This window comes from Cololabis saira, chromosome 8 (assembly GCF_033807715.1).
Source record: "Cololabis saira isolate AMF1-May2022 chromosome 8, fColSai1.1, whole genome shotgun sequence".
Lineage (NCBI taxonomy): Eukaryota > Metazoa > Chordata > Actinopteri > Beloniformes > Belonidae > Cololabis > Cololabis saira.
The window spans coordinates 20414597-20432949 of record NC_084594.1 but is presented as its reverse complement, the minus strand read 5'-3'; the positions used below and the strand labels follow the sequence as shown (position 1 = coordinate 20432949).

At 40.1% G+C, this 18353-nt stretch overlaps 1 protein-coding gene across 3 annotated transcripts; it reads right to left on the bottom strand.

The window, feature by feature from the left end:
- Positions 1 to 121: 121 nt before the first annotated feature.
- On the bottom strand, positions 122 to 17408 carry LOC133448505 (protein polybromo-1-like). 3 transcript variants are annotated; one of them, XM_061727096.1, is made up of 30 exons: positions 17294 to 17408; positions 14089 to 14235; positions 13867 to 13964; positions 13595 to 13742; positions 13363 to 13512; positions 10818 to 10934; positions 10664 to 10732; positions 10485 to 10583; positions 10309 to 10394; positions 10130 to 10215; positions 9795 to 10011; positions 9559 to 9700; positions 9290 to 9384; positions 8887 to 9166; positions 8515 to 8620; positions 7774 to 8413; positions 7444 to 7655; positions 7165 to 7344; positions 6781 to 6938; positions 6408 to 6686; positions 6182 to 6348; positions 5802 to 5959; positions 5479 to 5662; positions 5181 to 5382; positions 4891 to 5092; positions 4608 to 4760; positions 2235 to 2393; positions 1765 to 1817; positions 705 to 909; positions 122 to 512 (listed from the first exon to the last, which is right to left on the bottom strand). In XM_061727096.1, the coding sequence occupies exons 2-30, from the start codon at positions 14224 to 14226 to the stop codon at positions 349 to 351; spliced, it is 4947 nt and encodes a 1648-aa protein (XP_061583080.1). In that variant the 5' UTR covers positions 14227 to 14235; positions 17294 to 17408; the 3' UTR covers positions 122 to 348. The 3 variants fall into 3 exon arrangements, with proteins under 3 accessions (XP_061583080.1, XP_061583081.1, XP_061583082.1); XM_061727097.1 differs by having other exon boundaries at positions 6182 to 6327; XM_061727098.1 differs by lacking the exon at positions 2235 to 2393 and having other exon boundaries at positions 4692 to 4760; positions 6182 to 6327.
- Between the last annotated feature and the right edge of the window lie 945 nt (positions 17409 to 18353).

Genomic DNA, 18353 nt, shown 5'->3' with positions numbered 1-18353 from the left:
CCTTTTTCACCATAATGATTAGGTATCATGTACTGTATTTGAATAGTCCCTTTGTGGGTTGTTGTGTTAGTGATATTCCTCAAAATTCAGCAAACACCGGGTAAAGTACTAACATCCAAACTGAATTCTTCACATATTTTATTGTGAACGCATGAAGGCCTTCATCACAAACAGGCAGTCTAGTAATAACAATGCACTTAGAACAACATATCCAACATGTAAACCAAAAACAAAAACAGTTTCAACGAAGAAAGCACATGTTTTTCTTTTAAACAACACAACATGAAGACTTTTAAATCTCTTCCTGTTACACAGGTTTTGAGAATAGAGGCTCAGAACATTAGCACTCTATAGGTTGTGCATGTGACGCATGTTTAGGGTGTCCCGCAGCATCAGGTCCCGGAGCCGCCAAAGTGCATCTGCCATAGTCTTGTGCGCCCCTTTGCTCTTCAGCCAGTGGGTTGGTAGTCTACTCTCTTGCTCTTTTGTTAGGCGCACATCTTGTTTCTGAACTGCAAGTTCAAAAGTGAATAATCAGATTTTATTCATAAAAGAAAATAATGTCAATGCATCTGTCTTAGCCCTGGAAAAAGATACAAATATTAAAGTACTATATGGGATCAGAAATGAGAATTGATATCTATGTACAGTATGCATGTTTAATTATACTTTGTTGGGTTTTGAAAAAAAAAACAAAAAAACACCTTTGAGAGTCTGGTCCCACTTGCTGACGGTGGTGGATTCTGAGGAAAGGCCTTCAATGTATCTGAGGTAAGCCTCAGAGTGAAGCAGGCGCTGAGATTTGGCTGGTGGGGACACAAACATTGGTGTGGAGGGCTGCTGGAGAGCTGGTTGTCCCGTCTGGCCTTGTCCAGGGTATGGTGGTGGAGCCTGTTGCCCTGACCCCATCTGAAGAAAACATTATAACTGAATATTTCTTCGAATTGATTATAATTCACACAGTATTTGATCATTAGCAGTACCATCACACTGTATGTACTGTGTGATGGAAAATTTAGCCTTGGTCACTTGATTAAACCAAAACTGCAGAGAGCAGTCAAATAAAGCCTTGGACCGACTTAAATGTCCAGACTGGTACTCTGCCCCAAAAAACACTGACCTTAAAGATGTTTTTGTCTACTTGAATCATAAGAATGAATCGTCCTTTGTGCCTTAAAATCATTATGCTTCCTTTTTTCATCATCATTCTGCATCGAGACCCCTAATATATGTTTTGACCCTTTTGCATGCAATTGTTTAATTAAATCTACTAAAATCTGGATCATTTCTCAAGTCTTATTCTGGGTAACGTAGACACTCAGTTTCAGTCCAGTTATTCACCTAGTTGGAAAGAACATATTGAAAAGCATTTAATGGGTTTTTCCACAACATACTGTAAATAGCAAACCATGATATGAAATGTCTTTTAATGTGTTCAAAAAAATTTAATATCAGAGTGAAAAAAGGTTTGAAATCCTAGACAACTCTGTTAACATACAGAACCAATTAATACGTTTACATAAATATAAAGCTAAATAGTCCAAAAAATAAATAAATAAAATCCCATATAAAACCTAGTTTGACTGCATTGTTTGCAAACATGAATTGCTTAGAATACATTTAAGCTATCCAGTATCACAGAGTTGAACAGTTTCATATTCATCTCTAAATATATATCACCATAAGGCCAGCAACATGTCTTTAATGTTCAGTTTTTCAGAAAGTTTGCAATTACTTCTTTATAACAGAACCTCTCCAGATTACCTGAGATCCATGAATGTTTCCTGTTGCGAGTCCACTTCCCATGCCATTGACTCCTGTAAGGATATTCAAAATCACACCGTTATTAAAATGCGAAGCTGGCCATTCGCTGTTAGTTTATGTCATATTCTAACTACAAAAGGCAACATTAAAACTTTACATGTATGCCAATCATTATATGATACATGCTCTCATCTCAGTTTATTTATAAGGTAGCACAAGACTGTAGTTAAAAATGCAGTTTATTAGATCATTCAGTGAAAGCAGCAACAATTTCATCAGAAGCATTCCTATCAAACTGGTAATGAGCTGAGCAAATGCCCAAGTCCCAGTCGAGACTATGTGTTCTCAATTTACTAATCAGAAACATAAAGATCTTAGCCTAGTGATACAGGTAGCCCCTCCAGTAGGTCAGATTGGTAGACAGGAAGCAACCGCGTGACAGGTTGGGGTTTCTATGACAGCAGTCTTACCAAAGGATGGCATTCCATGGAACCCAGGTATAACGGGCAGGAGATGTTGGGGAAAGAGAGGTACCCCCATGTGATGTGGTGGTATGCCAGTCATACTAACCAGGCCTTCAAAAGGGCCATGCAGATGCATCATAGCTGATCTATATTCACCCATCATACCTTCTCAGAAAGGAACAGTAGTAACACAAACCAACAACATGCATCAGACAAACATGCAGTTACTACCAAGCATGCAGTGTTATGATGATATACAGTTATTGGTATAATTGAATGAAAAGATATTAATTCTGAATATGAATGTAAAACAAAGCCCACACAAATGAGAAATACGCAATGAAAAGAATTCAGCCAACATGCACTACAGTTAAACATTACCTACAGTTAAGGCCAAAAGTATTTGCACTACGAACGTTTTCATGATTTTGTCTTTATATACCGCCACAATGGTTTTGAAATTATACAATCAAGTTGTGATTAGAATGTATGCTTTCAGTTTTAATTTAGGAGATTTCACAAAAATATAGCATTTGACCATTTAGGAATGACATCTATTTTAAGCAGAGTCCCTGAAAATATTTGCAAATATAAGCATATATTTTTAATACTTTGAGAAAAAAGCTTTGTAGACAGTCACTATGGAGGACCAAAACTGACATAATTAAAACTAAAAAGGTAAATATATATATTTTGTTACTCCTTTTCCTTATGTACTGTATTCCTTGTTCTTACATTCCCTCATCTCCTCTTTTTATTTTTCATTTCTCAAAAGAGAAGTAAAAAGTAAAAACAAGGAATGCACCTAAAAGGAAAAGGAAAAATAAAAAATATATATTCCTGCTTTTATTTTTAATGATGTCAGTTTTGGTCCTCCTCTATCATGGACAACCCCTCTCACCCCCTACATGACACTGTGGGAGCATCAGCAGCTCCTTCAGCCAAAGACTGCTCCAGCCGCGCTGCAAGAAGGAACGCTACCGCAGGTCCTTCATCCCCACAGCCATCAGACTCTATAATAACCAACTGTAGCCACCCGTGTGCAATAAACCTGTCTCTTTGTAAGTGCAATAACCGCTAAATACCTCACGTATTTTTGAAAATATTTGTAAATATTTTGTAAATATTATCGGTTTTTTTGGTGTTTACTATTTTTTATTTATTTTTTTCTCTCTCTTGTACATACTCCTTTTCTACTTTTATAGTGCTCTTTTTTATTATTTAGCTATTTATTGGTTATTTCTATTTTAAATTTTTTGTATAAACCGTTGAGCGTGTGTTTGTTTTGGCTGCTGCACGACTGAATTTCTCCTCTGGGAGATCAATAAAGTCTTCTATTCTAAGTAACTGCCTAAAGTCTGGAGTCCCACGGTCTCCTCTTTGGAGATGCTCTGCCAGGTCTTCACAGGGCTAAGACAGCAACCTTAAGATGCTGCTTGTTTTTCCTACACTGAGGAAAGGATTGTACGATCATCCAATTCAGTTATTCTCTGTGGTCTTCAAGCTCTTTTGATTGTGTTCGGCTCACTAAATCTTTCTAAGAACTAACTAAGCAGTTGATCCGGCCACACCTAAGCTTTTTGCTGTTTATGTATATTGTATATTATATAAACAATATATATGTATATTGTTTTTTCAGCGTGATGATGGCCTCCTTCACTTGCATAAACCTCTCTTTGGACTTCACTTAGGGAGCTCCAGTCAAACAGGCTTCAAGTGTCAACCTAATACCCGAGATCAGCTCCAGACCTTTTCTCTGCTTTATAAGTGACAAGGGGGGTGGACTGCACCTGCCCTGCTGACTTCTTTCAGTTAAATTCAGTTGCAAATTTCCCCTCTGTGGGACTATTAAAGGATTTCTTATCTTATCTTATCTTATCTTAAATATCAAAATATTTTTGAACCCTGGGAAAAAAAAAATGAAATTCTTGAATAGCATGGTAGTCTTATTATACTATTATTTATTTAAAATCCACTGATGGTGTATAAAGCCAAAATCATAATAAACAAAATGTCATCATCTAGATACTTCTAAACGTAACAGAAACTATTTAATGACAAACCCCAAATGGTGTAAAACAGATTTTCCTTTCTTGCTCTGTATTTAAATGAGAAACCTCTCACTATTAAAAATGGCAACTGTTTGGATTTTACTGTTTTGGATTTTATGATATGAAGTTAAAAATAATGGGTTGTACACCATTCAACATTTGGGCTTATGAATGAAGTAACATAATGTTAGTGGTAATGACAAAACTATGAGCAGGCCAACATGGGTTTGATAGAGACACGTGAAGTGTGAGTAATTCTAGCAGTTCAGCTTCTTATTCCAGCCTCCCAGTGTATACTGGGGATCCATCTGTATCTATGAGGGGTTACCTGACACAGGCATCATGCTGGGATTTAGCATCCCCATGGGGGCTGGGGGAAGCACCACCCCCATCAGTGCCCCTACTGGGGTACCTGCTCTAGGGGACGTCTGATGATAGGTCCTGTCACGCTCCTGCTGCTCCGCCACTTTGGCTGCTCGCTCTGCAACAGAAGAAGAAGAAATAAGTCATGATCTTTCTAGGACACCATTTTTGAACCACAACAAACTGGATCAGTACCTACAGCAATGACTATGTGTTAAAAATTAATCTAATCAAATAGGGATTCTCACCTTCATAGTCTGCTTTCCTGGAGCTCTCCAGGTTTCTCCATTCTGTTCCAACGAGGCGGCTGAGTTCCCCAAAGGAGAAGTCTGGGTGCTGGGCTTTGATGACTGCTCGCATCTCACTGCTGAACAGGATGTAACCACTCATGTTGATCTTCCGCTTAGAGCCTTCCTTCTTCGTAAGCCCCTTTATGATTTTAGGGGTGGACTATAACGAACACAAGAGAAATACAGACAAAGATACTAAAGCACTGACAAAGGTTAACTGCTTTATAATTAAATACTCTTAGCCTGACCTGTGGAGGGGTGTAAGGCATGATATCTATGTCACTCGACATAGAAGACTGCATCTGAGGAAGAGACTGGTCCCCTAAGTCGCCATCATCATCACCAAGATCCTCTAGCTCTTCGTCTGTCATATCAGCAAATTTAGCCTCCAGTTCCTGAATTTTCCTGTCTAAGAGAGGAGACGGTTCTTTCTGTGGAACCAGAAGTTTCCTGTATAAAACAATCATAATGAAAATAATTAATTTAAGAACTGGCTTACATACTTCTCTTTACTTCAATTAAAAAACAAAAATCCCCGCCAATCACCTAAAATAGTAGATTTCATCCTCCACCACCTTCCCTGAGAGTGAAAAACGCTTAAGACCCTTGAACTTCTTCATCTGTTTTTCACTTTCAATGTAGCGACTCTCGCACAGAAGAACATTCTCTTCAGGAACTTCAGTGGGTCGGCATGACAAGTATTCTTTGAAGGATGCCACAACACACTTTCCTGAGAAATCAGAGCACTTTCAGTTAATGTATTCAATTATTCTCATCATTATTGCATTAAGACACTACAACTAATAGCATGATGGAAAAAAAAAAAAGGTGGAATTGTGTTTTAACTCGTAGCGCAGTAAGAAGGGCACCTATAACGCAGGTCATGGGACAAGTCTCCTCTATGTTGCTAAGGAACACTTCCTTCTTGTAGAACATCTTAGTCGGTTCATGCTCCGTCTCTTCAGGGTGGATGAAGATGGGGCCAAAGAAGTACCCTGCTCCATCACGCATCCACATTTTCTCAATTCTGTAGAATTGAAAAACAAAATAAGCTCCATTATAAACATTTCAAATGAGCCACTTAAATGGAAAACTACTACAGAGCTGACTTTGGTCCTAGCTCTCTGTAATCTTTATCTTCTAACCAGACAATCACTCAAAGTTCATGTGCTTATATGATGGGGAGGAAATAGGTGTCCAATTGTAATTTGGGAAAAAAGGAAACTTGATTACACGTCTTGTACTCTACCTGCCCACTCTGTGGCGCACCAGTCCATGAGACCCAATATAGACACAATCTCCCACTTTAAGCCACAGGTTGTTGTAACAGAGCTGCTCATAGTATTGACAACCAGACTCCCCATTGGGCATATCCAATGGGACATCTTCTCTTTCCTGTAGACACAAATTGGTTTCCTACAATGAGGTAAGTAGACACTGTCACTTTTCACACAAACAAACAAGTGGCTTTTTACCTTGTCCATAACGGCCTCTGTCATTTTGCTCTCCTCTACAGGCTCCTCTACAGTCTCCTCTACAGTCTCCTCTACAGTCTTCTCCTCTTGTTTACAAGCAAACATAGAAGCTACACGGACTACAGGCAAGGGTACGTCTCTGGGAACCAACCGCATGGAGCTCAAGGGCATGGTCCACAGCTTGATCTTCTTGAAGGACTTAGACTTGGCAGAGTAGCGAGACTCACAGATGTAGACATCCTCTGCTCTGAATCCTTCTGGGCAAAGCTTGAAGTACTCCTGGAATCCAAATATACACAGTTAACAATGGCAACACAGTCAAAGAGTCAACACCATTACCTAGTAAACATAAACGGATACAGTAATCTTGTACCTTTACAAACATGACTACACATTTTCCAAGAATCTTGCTGATGGGAGCTTTGTTGTAGTAGTCGCTCTTGAAAACTTCCTTTTCCAAAAACTTTCTTGTGGCCAGATGAAACGTTTCATTCGGCCTGTAGAACCAACAGCCGTACAGCCACTTCTCCCCTGTGCGTATGAGAGGAGGGAGAGTTAAGTCTTAAAATTAGGCAAATACAACCCAAGGTGAACAACATATTACACTGTGTCATAATTTAACAAAAAACTAAGTCAAAATGTAGAGGCAGTGTGTTAAAAAGTTAGCACTTTCTACTGACTTCACGGGAAATAACAAGGTCCGTAGCAGCAAGTGCATAGATCGTCATTTCAAATTCTGTTTGAGGAAGAGACTGACCAGTTTCATCTTGCCAAAGGCGTTCAATGTAGATTATATGTGGCTGAAGGTTGGGCTCTGCAGGCTCCACGTATACGTAGTCTCCCACATGGTACATGCGATCCTTGAAGCTGCAGTTCTGGCTGTAAGTACGCTGAACCTGCCATGAACCTCCGACAGGGTCCTCCCTCTTTTCTGCCTCTGAGAAGTTAAAAACACTTTAATGCTGGGAGACTACGTAGCAATATAGAACTGCACTTTTTATAAACTGTTAACATGAATCTATCTTTCAGAGGATACCCCTTTTCTCCTCCTCTCTCTTGATTCTGTCCTCCTCAAACTCTTTGGGAAGCTTTTCCTTCTTCTCTTTTTCCACATCATTATGTAAATGTTTAGAGGTGTAGCTGAGGGCAGGAGACATCAAGATCTCTCCGTTCTTACACAGCTCATCTCGGATCCGAATGAAGAACTGCTGCAGCTCTACAGCATCTTCAAAGATCTCTGAATCTGTCCTGTAATGAACATGGAGCAACAATATGCCAACATGAGTTTTCACAGTGATTTGGTTTTGTACATACTGTACATGACATAATTATCAACCCCTAACCCTAACCTGCCCCGATACCTCACCTATTTAACCGTCTGGCCTTTTCCAGAACTTCAAACATGTGGTCTTGAAATACATCCAGTCTTTTGTAACAGCCCCGATCCACATTTTTCCTGATAATCTCAAAATTAAGTGGTGGCTTGTCAACATTTGCTGGATCAGCGGCGGGGATCTCAGCGAGCGAATCGCTGTAGCACCGTCCTTCATCATCTTGATGACCGAGCACAGACACAAAGAGACTGCGGACAAGTTCCTGGATGAGGCGGGGCACGTCGGGCACATGAGCATCGTCTCCTCCCTCCAGGTCACGTCTTGTCTCTAAAAGCACTCTGTGCAGCAACAGAGCGTCGCGGTAAATCAGAGACTCGGGCTCATTATAGGTGCAGGCATTGTTGAACATGAGCACGAAGTCGTCCACCAGAGCATCTACATCCTGGTACTTGTTAGCCAGCATGTGGCTCTTGATCTTCTCCATATCCACCGGTTTCTTGATAGCGATGTAGTAATCGGGTAGCTCCGCTCGAGACGGAAGTCGCAGGAAGATGGTGCTGAGGCGACGGCCGCGCTTATCTGTGTAGTTCTTAACAGCTTCATAGAGCTCATTTAGTTTCTGCTGTAAGGGTGTCAAGTACTTAGACTTCTTCGGATTAATGCTGCTCTTTCCTGAAATAAAACAAAATGCATGTGTGATTCCTGATAAAAGATTGATGCCCTTGCTTAGATTACTATATGTCAGTTGAATCCAGACTGGCTGAACGACATACTTATTTTTAGTTTTGGAGATGTCATGTCATCATCATCAGTTGGTGGCCCGAGTTCCTTGCGTCTGTCCTCCATGATCTTCTCAAGAATGTCTGCATCATTGTAGACCTACATACGAAACAAAGAGCTTCGTCAGAAGGAGATCCTGTTTTAATGAAAAACTCTGTATAAGAGTAGTTTTTTGTTTGTTTTTTAACATAAAAATCTCTGTCTTAGTCACCATAGCACTGTACCGACTAATGGCTGGACTCATCTTTAACAACAGAAAATAACATTTCTTTTCGCTGTTTTGGTAGCGTCAACAAAAAAAACATGGAATGAAGAAGCCAAATTGCTCAAAAATACCCAAAAGGCATCAACAAACAGAATCGTACCTGTGAGCCTTCCTCGTTGTAGTGGCGTGCATTGCGGAACATCAGCTTCATATCCTCGATCATTGAATCTTCAGTCATGTACTTGTCTAATCGAATGTTGTGCTCAATGGTCCTGAGGTCCATTGGTTCCAGGATAACCTTGTAGTAATCAGGATAGTCCTTCTTCGACGGCTTCACCATGAAAAGGTCACAGAGCCTACGACCAGTGCCAACTTCTCGTGCCTCAATCACACCGGCTAAGAGAGCTTTCATTCGGTTTTTCTTTGTATTCTTCTTATGACTGAGAACAACAGGCAAACCAAGACAGAAGTGTCATACAAAAAATGTCCCTTCACCAAGAAAAACAGTTAAAAAAATGTTTTTTTGAACCATCAGCAAGTTGAGGAATATGTGAAGAGTACACCTTTTTCTTTTTGTGCTACTGGTGTCAGACGTAGCAGACGAGAGCATGCTGTCACCATCGTCATCATCTCTCTGCAGAAGCTCCTTTCTCTTTGTCTGCACAAGTACAGTCGGTGTTATGTGAATTCAGTCATAATAATACTTCAATACAAATAGCATCTGCTAAAACACATTTAACTCTGGTTATTCAGTTGTTTTTTTTAGGCTTCTCAGCAAAGCACAACAGGAAGAGACTGCATGAAATACAACAGGAAAACGCTGCAAACTCACCTGCTGAATGTGTTGAAGTTTGAGAGCGCGCTTGTAGATGGAGGAGTGAGGAACATTGTAGCGTTTCGCATTCTCAAACATCAGCGTCAGATCTGAGTCAATATGCTCAACACTCTCATACTCGTTGTTCTTCATCTTGTTCCTGCGGAGAATTACAAAGTTTCACATTCGGGATGGGGGCGCAGTGATGTGATGCAGAATCTAAAGAATATAAAAATATATATCATGTGATATACTTGATGTGATGCAGGCAGATGGGCTGATTAATCTGGTGGTAATAGTCAGGATATTCCTTCCTAGAGGGCAGCTGCGAAAAAGGCTCAGAAATCTGCTGGCCCTGGCTATTCCTGGCACCTCGCACAGCTTCATAAAGCTGGAAGATGGGATTAGTCATGTCCATGTTAGACGTCATACTCTCTGCCTCTGATTCCCCTTCGTCATAGTGGACAGACCCTGATAGAAGCAGAAAACAGGCAATGACTCACTATTCAATAACAATGGTAGTACATTATAAGGACCATCATCAGTGTCCTTAAGCATTATGTGTTTTGATGATGAAGTGATGATGTACCAGAGAGTATGCCCTCCTCATCGCTTTCATATTGAAGAGCCATCGTGATAGCGGAGAGGCGGTCTCCTTGGGCAGACCTTCTGTTCCTTAAAGAGACAGAAAAAGTGGAGCAGAAGAGTGGAAACTGGCAATTAACGTGACTTCTCTTAGCATTAACCCAATCAATGAATCTTCAGTACCTGATGCGGATGCTGGACTTGATTGGCTCTCCGTGCTCCATCTCGGACTTCTTTTGTGCAAAAATCTTTTTAATGGTATTAGCATCCTGGAACATACAATAAGCTCACAGGTAAGTCTGTCGCTATCCATTAACAACATGCTATAATAAATACCTTAGTCTCAGTTACACACCGACCTTAAAAACCTGTGATCCTGGCTCATTATAAGTTTTGGCATTCTTCACCATCAAATCTATGTCTTTCGTCATGGCATTGACACTCCTGTAGTGTCCCAACTGAAACAACATGTATTTGTTAAAGTTTAAATCTATCAAATAAAGTCAAAAGACAAACCAGACTCATGCTGTAATTTTACCTGGATCTTCTGAGCGATGGTTTTCAGATCTATGGGTTCCTTAATGACAGCATAATAATCAGGATATTGCTAAATGAAAAAGATAAACTACAGCTTTAAAACAAACTCACTCGTTGGACGGATTAAATGAGTTTTACTGAAGGTACATGTATACCATTTTGGAAGGGAGCTTCTGGAACAGCTCGCTGACTAGGCGACCAGTAGGCTCAGTGTAAGACAAAATAGCATCAAGGAGCTGCTCAAAGACCTCTTTCAAAAAGGTAGGTGTAGTCTGATTTTTAAAAGTAGGCACAGCATAGATTAAACAATGAAATGAAACATTATCAGTGCATACATACAGTTATACAATACTGTATACAGATGTAACTAGACTCTTGCTGAGTAGCTCTTGTGGTTCGACCAGCTTGCACATATTTTTTCCCTGTTAGTTATTTCCATTGAAATTATTTCAAATAAATGTTTTAATTATTTTCTTTTGGATGGTGTGCTGCTTAAAGGATTTCCTATGTAACTTCTGACGTTTTAACCACCTATTATGATAAGTAACCATCGTAACAAGAGAGTTGTGTAGTGGGATTTTAAGATTCCAAGAACTCAAAAGATTCCCACATGCCTGCTTTACGTGGATCACAGAAACATGGCTGCAGGAGCATGAACCCAACCCCAGCATCTCTCTGCCCTGCTTTCAGCTGATACAGACACATGGCAATTTGAAGAAGAGTGGCGAAAGGGAAGGCGGTGGACTTGCAGTGCTTGTCAACAAGAGATGGTTTGATCCAGGATATGTTATGGTGAAACGTCTCTGCAGCCCAGATATTGAACTGTTGGCTTTAGGTTTTCGTCCATATTATATACCAAAAGATTTTACCTGTGGTACTTTAGTGGTAGCACATTTTGCTACATTATGAACACAAAATCCCCAATACAGTGGTGATCTCTAGAAATGTCAACCACACTTCTCTCACTGCCACATTCCCAGTGTTTAGCAGTATGTTACCTGCTCCACCAGACAAAATAAAATGTTGGATTTATCCTATGCAACGATGCATAAAGAGATGCATACGGCTGCTTTAAAGTACCCGCTCTTAGTATGGCAGATCACAATCTGGTCTTTCTCTGGTCTTCCCATGAAACTATTGTTCAGAGACAACCTGGGACAAACAGAACTTCGTTGGGCTGTTGGAACTTGGATGACCTCTGTGAGCCCTGTAGAGATGACATAAATGTCATGAATGAGAGTGCTATATAAACTTTTATGTGAACGTCATCCCCACCAGAACAGGTAAGTGCTTCCCCAACAACAAACCCTGGATTAACAATGGCCTGAAAGAACTCCTCCGCAAGAAGCAAGAAGCAAGAAGCAGTCAGGGAGAGAGACAGAGCGTCAAGCTGGGGGGCAAGCTCCAGAAGAATAATGTAAGACATGTGTGGCCAGGGATGGAGAAGATCACAGGCGCAAGTAAATGCCTCCACAATCACCTGGATTATTAACTACCTGACAAACAGACCACGGTAGACTGAAGGGCGGTGTGTCTGACCCAATGGTCAGGAGCTCCACAGGAAACTGTACTCTCACCATTCCTCTTCACTTTCTACACCTCAGACTTCCAAGTAAGAGTCCAGTCCTACAGAAATATTCAGATGACTGTGCAGTTGTGGGGTGCATCAGTGGTGGACAACAGACTGAGTACAGACAGAGACCTGTTGGACTGCTTTCTCGCATGGTGTGGGAGAAATCATCTCATCTTCAACGTGAACAAGACAAAGGAGATAATTGTAGATTTTAGGAGGAGCAGGAATAAGTTGAACAGTATTTCCATCATGGGAGAAGAAGTGGAGGTGGTGGAAGAGTATAAAGACCTCAGTGTTTACCTGAATAACCAACTAGACTTGAGGTGCACCACTGATGCTGGCTACAAGAAGGGACAGAGCAGATTGTATTTATGAGGATCCTTAAGTCCTCCAGGATTTGCAGCAAGATGTTGCGTATATTCTACAAATCTCTTTGGGAACGTGCACTCTCATCCACAAGTCATCTGTGGGGTAACAGAATCACAGCTGCTGACTTGTAAAAAAAATAAATTAAAATAAAAAACAGTTAAAAAAAAGGCGGGCTGACAGTGCAAAGAAGAATGCTTCATGAAATGAAGACCATGATGGACAACACTGAGTGCCCTATTCACCGTCTACAGTAATTCAACAGTGCCTACAGTCAGAGGTTTCTCTAGATCTCCTATAACACAGACCACTACCGGAAATCCTTCATGCTGAAAGCTAGAACCATCTTCAGTTCTTTAAAAAGACATAAATACTGACCATTTGTGCAGCATATCTTTTACCTTTGGGGATAACTTGCATTGAGGTTAGCTGAATTGAGCAAGGGGGCCAGAAAATCTGAAATTTTCCTTTGTACATACTGTAGATTACTGGATACAAACACATTGCAAAAACAATATCTTTTAAAAAAAAATATCCTTATCTTTATTAGTCAGCTAAAGAGCAAAGGTACTATGCTGAAGAACTCACTCAACAGAGAACAGACAAAAATCTGGTGAGAGATTATTAATTTAGTACAAAAAGTTAAGACATTTCAAACCTATCTTGGACTTTGGTCTCGACCGTTCATTTTTTGGTTTCTGTATTAGAATCAATGCAATAATGAAATACATCAGGAGTAATAATAACCCCAAATATGTCACCTCATCTTCAGTGGAACCGCCAGGATTTTCTTGAGCATCATACCCTTCTTCATCATCCTCATCAAATTCCCCTCGTTGAATAAACTCATTCTTGGTTCGCAGGTAAAGGTCCCACAGTTTACAGGCTGCCCTGTACTCAGGACTGTCTGACTAAATGTAAGCAAAATAAATTAATTTCATGGTTGTAATAACATATTCATTGCTTTCATTTAAATATATAGTTTGAGGTTACCTTATAATAAGTTTTTGCATTGTTAAATAAAAGCTGAAAGTCGCTGGTTAGTTGTTCAACATCATCATACTCCTCCATTTTTAATTTCTGTTGAATCTTCATCATGTCAATGGGCTGAGACACCACATTGTAATAGTCTGGTTGATTCCTGTAAAGGAGATAAGAAATTTGTACATCTTCTATAATACGTTTACCTTCTTGGCATTGTTTCATATAAAAAGGGAATTGTAGGGTGTAATTACATGCACATATCTAATTATTCATCTGCTCACCTTCGTTTGGGGGCTCTGATGAACAGCTCACACAACATCCTGCCCTGGTCATCTTTGTAATCTCTGATTGTGTTATACAGCTCATGACATACAGCAATCTGCAAGGCAAGGATTAAACACTGAAAAATACACCAATCCGTCCCCATTTCAACACTCTGTGTGGTAGTGAAATCATCACAGTTCACACAGAAAAAAATCAGTAACCAAAATTTGTCAAATTACAGGATCCACAGTTGGAATGTTTACGGTCCTTCTCCTCTTTCTCCCAATTGAAGACATTAACGAAGCCTGGCTATCATCAAAATCTCCTCCACTCACACTGCTAGAGGGGGATGTCGCCCGTCTCCGTTTCAAAGCCATGACGAACCCCTGAGAAGACAAAATCTGATGATGTAAAATGATCTGAAAAAAAAAAAATACTCCATATAATCGTGGATTTATGGAAGGTATAATGGCAAGGTGACAAGTCAATCTTTATAGATTTATTCAATCTTACTATATATATATATATATATATATATATATACCGTAGAAACTGAAAGTACAACGTTTTCGAAGCACGACTAGCCAATAATACTTGCTAGCAAGGCTGCTACTGTGTCTACTTAATTAATTATGAATTGATGGTGATGGAGGATCGGGATCCTATGTTTTCAGAGTAATGGCCTCAGTGTGAGGTGAAAAGGAACGAGAAAATGAAGACAATTTGGTATATTCGCAGCTTTTCCCACTTGTAAAGTAAAATTCAAACATTTCTTATGTATCGATTAAAACTAACTTTCAGGTTGGACATGATAATCAAGGGGTTTCAATGACCTCTTTTAAATTTCAAAAGTTTATATGTTAGAGTTTGTTTTGTCAAAGAAAAATAACAGTGGACCCAGTACTGATCCTTGAGGTGCACCTACATTAACCAAATGGGTGATGATTTTCAACCAACGTCATCAAGAATTTGAACTTAGAGATGTGATCTGAGTCAGCCGTTAGTACAAAGATCAGATAATGGACTTTTTTTTTTCCAAACCATCCAGCTTGACAATAAAAAGTATATAAACACAGGTGATATCACTACTCTCCCTGGTAATGTCTCTGCTGGAGTGCTGAAAAAGAGAGTCAGATGGATCATTGAACCTCAAATTTAAGAGCATCGGTGTGTTTCGTCTCGGCCAAGGAACACCAGACCGGCTTTTTACCCTGACTAGCATCATGGCGCTCAGAGGGATTTTGTGGGCTCGTAGAAGGAATTCGATCATGTCCATCAGGATATTTTGGGTGCTCTGAGAGAATAGGCCACTGGGTCCGTTGCTACAGGCTATTCAATCTCTATCCAAACGGAGCAAGAGTTTTGTCTACATTCCTGATTCAAATTCACTCCAAGTGAAAGTTGGACCCCATCAAGGGTCCCCTATATCACAGATTCTGTTAGTAGTGGACAGAATTTCTAGATACAACCAATGCGGAGAGCAGGTCTGGGTTGTTTTCCATAGAATTCCATCTCTGCTTTTTGCAAATGATGTGGTCCTATTGGCTTCATCAAGCCATGATCTTTAGCTTTCTTTGGTGCATTTGACAGCAGTGGGGATGACAATCGGCATTTCCAAATTTGAGACCATGTTTTTAGTCAAAAAAGGGTGGAATGCCCTTTTTGAGTTGTAGGCTACGGTGGAGGAGTTTAAGTATCTCTAGGTCTTGTTCACAAGTGACAAGAGAATGGAACGGGAGATTAACAGCCAGCTCATGGTGGCATTTGCAGATTATTTACCAGTCTGTTGTGGTGAAGAGAGAGTGGAGCCAAAACACATGACTTTCCCTTTACCAGTCGAAATGTGTTTCTACTTCCACCTATGGTCATGTATTGTGGGTTGTTACCGAAAGAATGAGATCACAGATACATGCAGCTGACATCAATTCCCTATATAAGAAAATTCAGTCATCTGTAAGAGATTCAGAGTAGTCTTCCACATTGCAAGGAGTAAGCGTAGTAGGTTGGGCATCTGGTAAGGACGCCTCCCTTGGGAGATGAGCATGTCCAACTAAGGAGAGTCCCTGAGAAAGACCTAGGACATGCTGGAGAGATTACATCTCTAAACTGCTCTGGAAACCACTCACTATTCCCCCAGGAAAGCTGGAAGTGGTGGCTGGGGAGAGAACGGTCTGGACCTCTCTGCTTAGGCTGCTGCCCCAAACTAGGAAGTTAATGGATGGATGGATGGATGGATGGATAAAGTTTTGTACTCAGATACCGGAAAAAGAACTGACTGACAGTTTGACTGGATGTCATTCAACTACCTCTTTTGAAGTTAAACTTATTTATTTTTGTTATTGCACTATTCTGCACTTTTTGTTTTAGTTCACAATTTCATGTTTTTACATTTTGTGGCACCAGTGCTGATAAGCTTTGTTGAAATATATGTCCATGTTGTTCTCCAATTGGACAATAAAAGAAACTTGGGATAATTTAGTTTTACTCCTCTTTTCTTTTTCTTTTCTTTTTTTAATTCATTGCCAAAATGTGTCTGATCTGGAAAAAGTATCGGAAATGTATCGGGAGCCAAAAAAAGTGATCGGATCGGGAAAAATTGGGATCGGCAGATACTCAAACTCAAAAAACGCAAAAAAATCCTGATCGGAACAACCCTAGATAAAATATATGTATAAATATTATGATTATATGAAGGAGGGTTGGGCTAAAAGAGAAGACTCTCCACATGTCATCAGTGGAAATGGATCCGTCACCTCATATGAACCTGGAGCACAGATTAACATATATAGATGCTGGATGACATATAGCTGGAACTTTAACTACATTTTATGGCTATGGAAAATAAAGTTTTATATAGATTTAAAAAAAAACACACATCTGGTTTCCTTGCAGCCCATTTTATTTTCATATATGAGCCCGAACCAGCTCAGTGTTTCACCTCGAATGACATTTCTATCAAGGGACGACCAATTATGCGTGTGGTATGTGTGGAGGTCTGAGACCCGCAAATGTCACGTAGCAGCTGGCTGCGGTCCAGGGTGCCCACATCAGCCGCGGGTTAGGGCTGGTTTATGGTTCTGCGTTACACCAACGCAGAGCCTACGGCGTAGGGAACGCGTCGGCGCGTACCCTACGCCGTACCCTACGGCGTAGGGTCTGCGTCGATTTAACGCAGAACCATAATTCAGGCTTTAGCACACAGACCAGCCGCCGCTGTCACTCGCAGTGTCGGCACACACACGACTTCAAACGCGCAACGGTTGCTACGGTCAACGGTTGCTACGGTCCACGGTTGCTACGGTCAACGGCTGCCAATATATATATCATTAAAACAAAGGCATCCCTGACGGCGACTGACGTTACGAAGCGGCCGTTCCGCGGTATCGACAGACTAAACTGTGGAAAATAAGTCAGTTCCGCCGCCTGGCATAGTGGTGTGCTTACCTTTAATGGGAACGGTTACAGACCCCCAAAAAATCCTAACCACCATGAAAGCCAATCACTTATCGATTTTAAACACAGGGACACAAGTGTGAGGTTATCGACAATTTACTCCTTACTTCCGTTTGCTGACTTTCACAATAAAAGCACGACTGGTACTCAGTAATTTTATATTTTATTTTACCTATTGTTTCACATTAATATGATGTTTTTTTTATATATAATAAAAACAGACATCATTTTTTTAAATGTTTTATTTATTTTATGTTTTAATAATGCATATCCGTTTTTGGAAACATTAATTCAATGATAAATATACCAAGTTAATGCTGACATCACATTGTGTTATACAGACTTCCTGTTAGTTGTTTGTATTTTTACTGATACCTTTGTTGATGAAAAACACATTTCTTTCTTATATTTTTAACACTGGATACATTAAGACATTTTAACATGGCTACTGCACAAGATTACACATGGAAACAAGACTATATGTAACATTGTCAATATCCCCAATGACTTATTGTACCATCTTGACAATCAATTAAATTCAATTTTCAATTAAATTTTACATACATAGTAACAGAGTGAGGTTTTGAACCCAAATGCAGCACACAGAGCACACAGCAGTAGCTTGTCTGGTTAACTTTATTTCCCCCAACAGGGCGAAGAGCAGGCAGGAATGCAGGACAAGGATCAGGCAATAATCCATGTCGGGTTCGGAAGACAAGGTTGGGCACCGGAGAACAGGAGACAAGGCAGAGTTCAATGACAGGCAGGGTCGGCAACGGGAAATCAAAACAGAGGACACTGGAAGGTCTTGCATGTAGGGCTGGGCGATATGGCCTTTTATTAATATCTCGATATTTTTAGGCCATGTCACGATACACAATATATATCTCGATATTTTGCCTTAGGCTTGAATTAACACTTTTATGCATACAATCACACCAGTATGATGATTCTATATGTCTACACTAAAACATTCTTGTTTATACTGCATTAATATATGCTAATTTTAAACTTTCATGCAAAAAGGGGGAATAAGTCAAATTTACCAAAA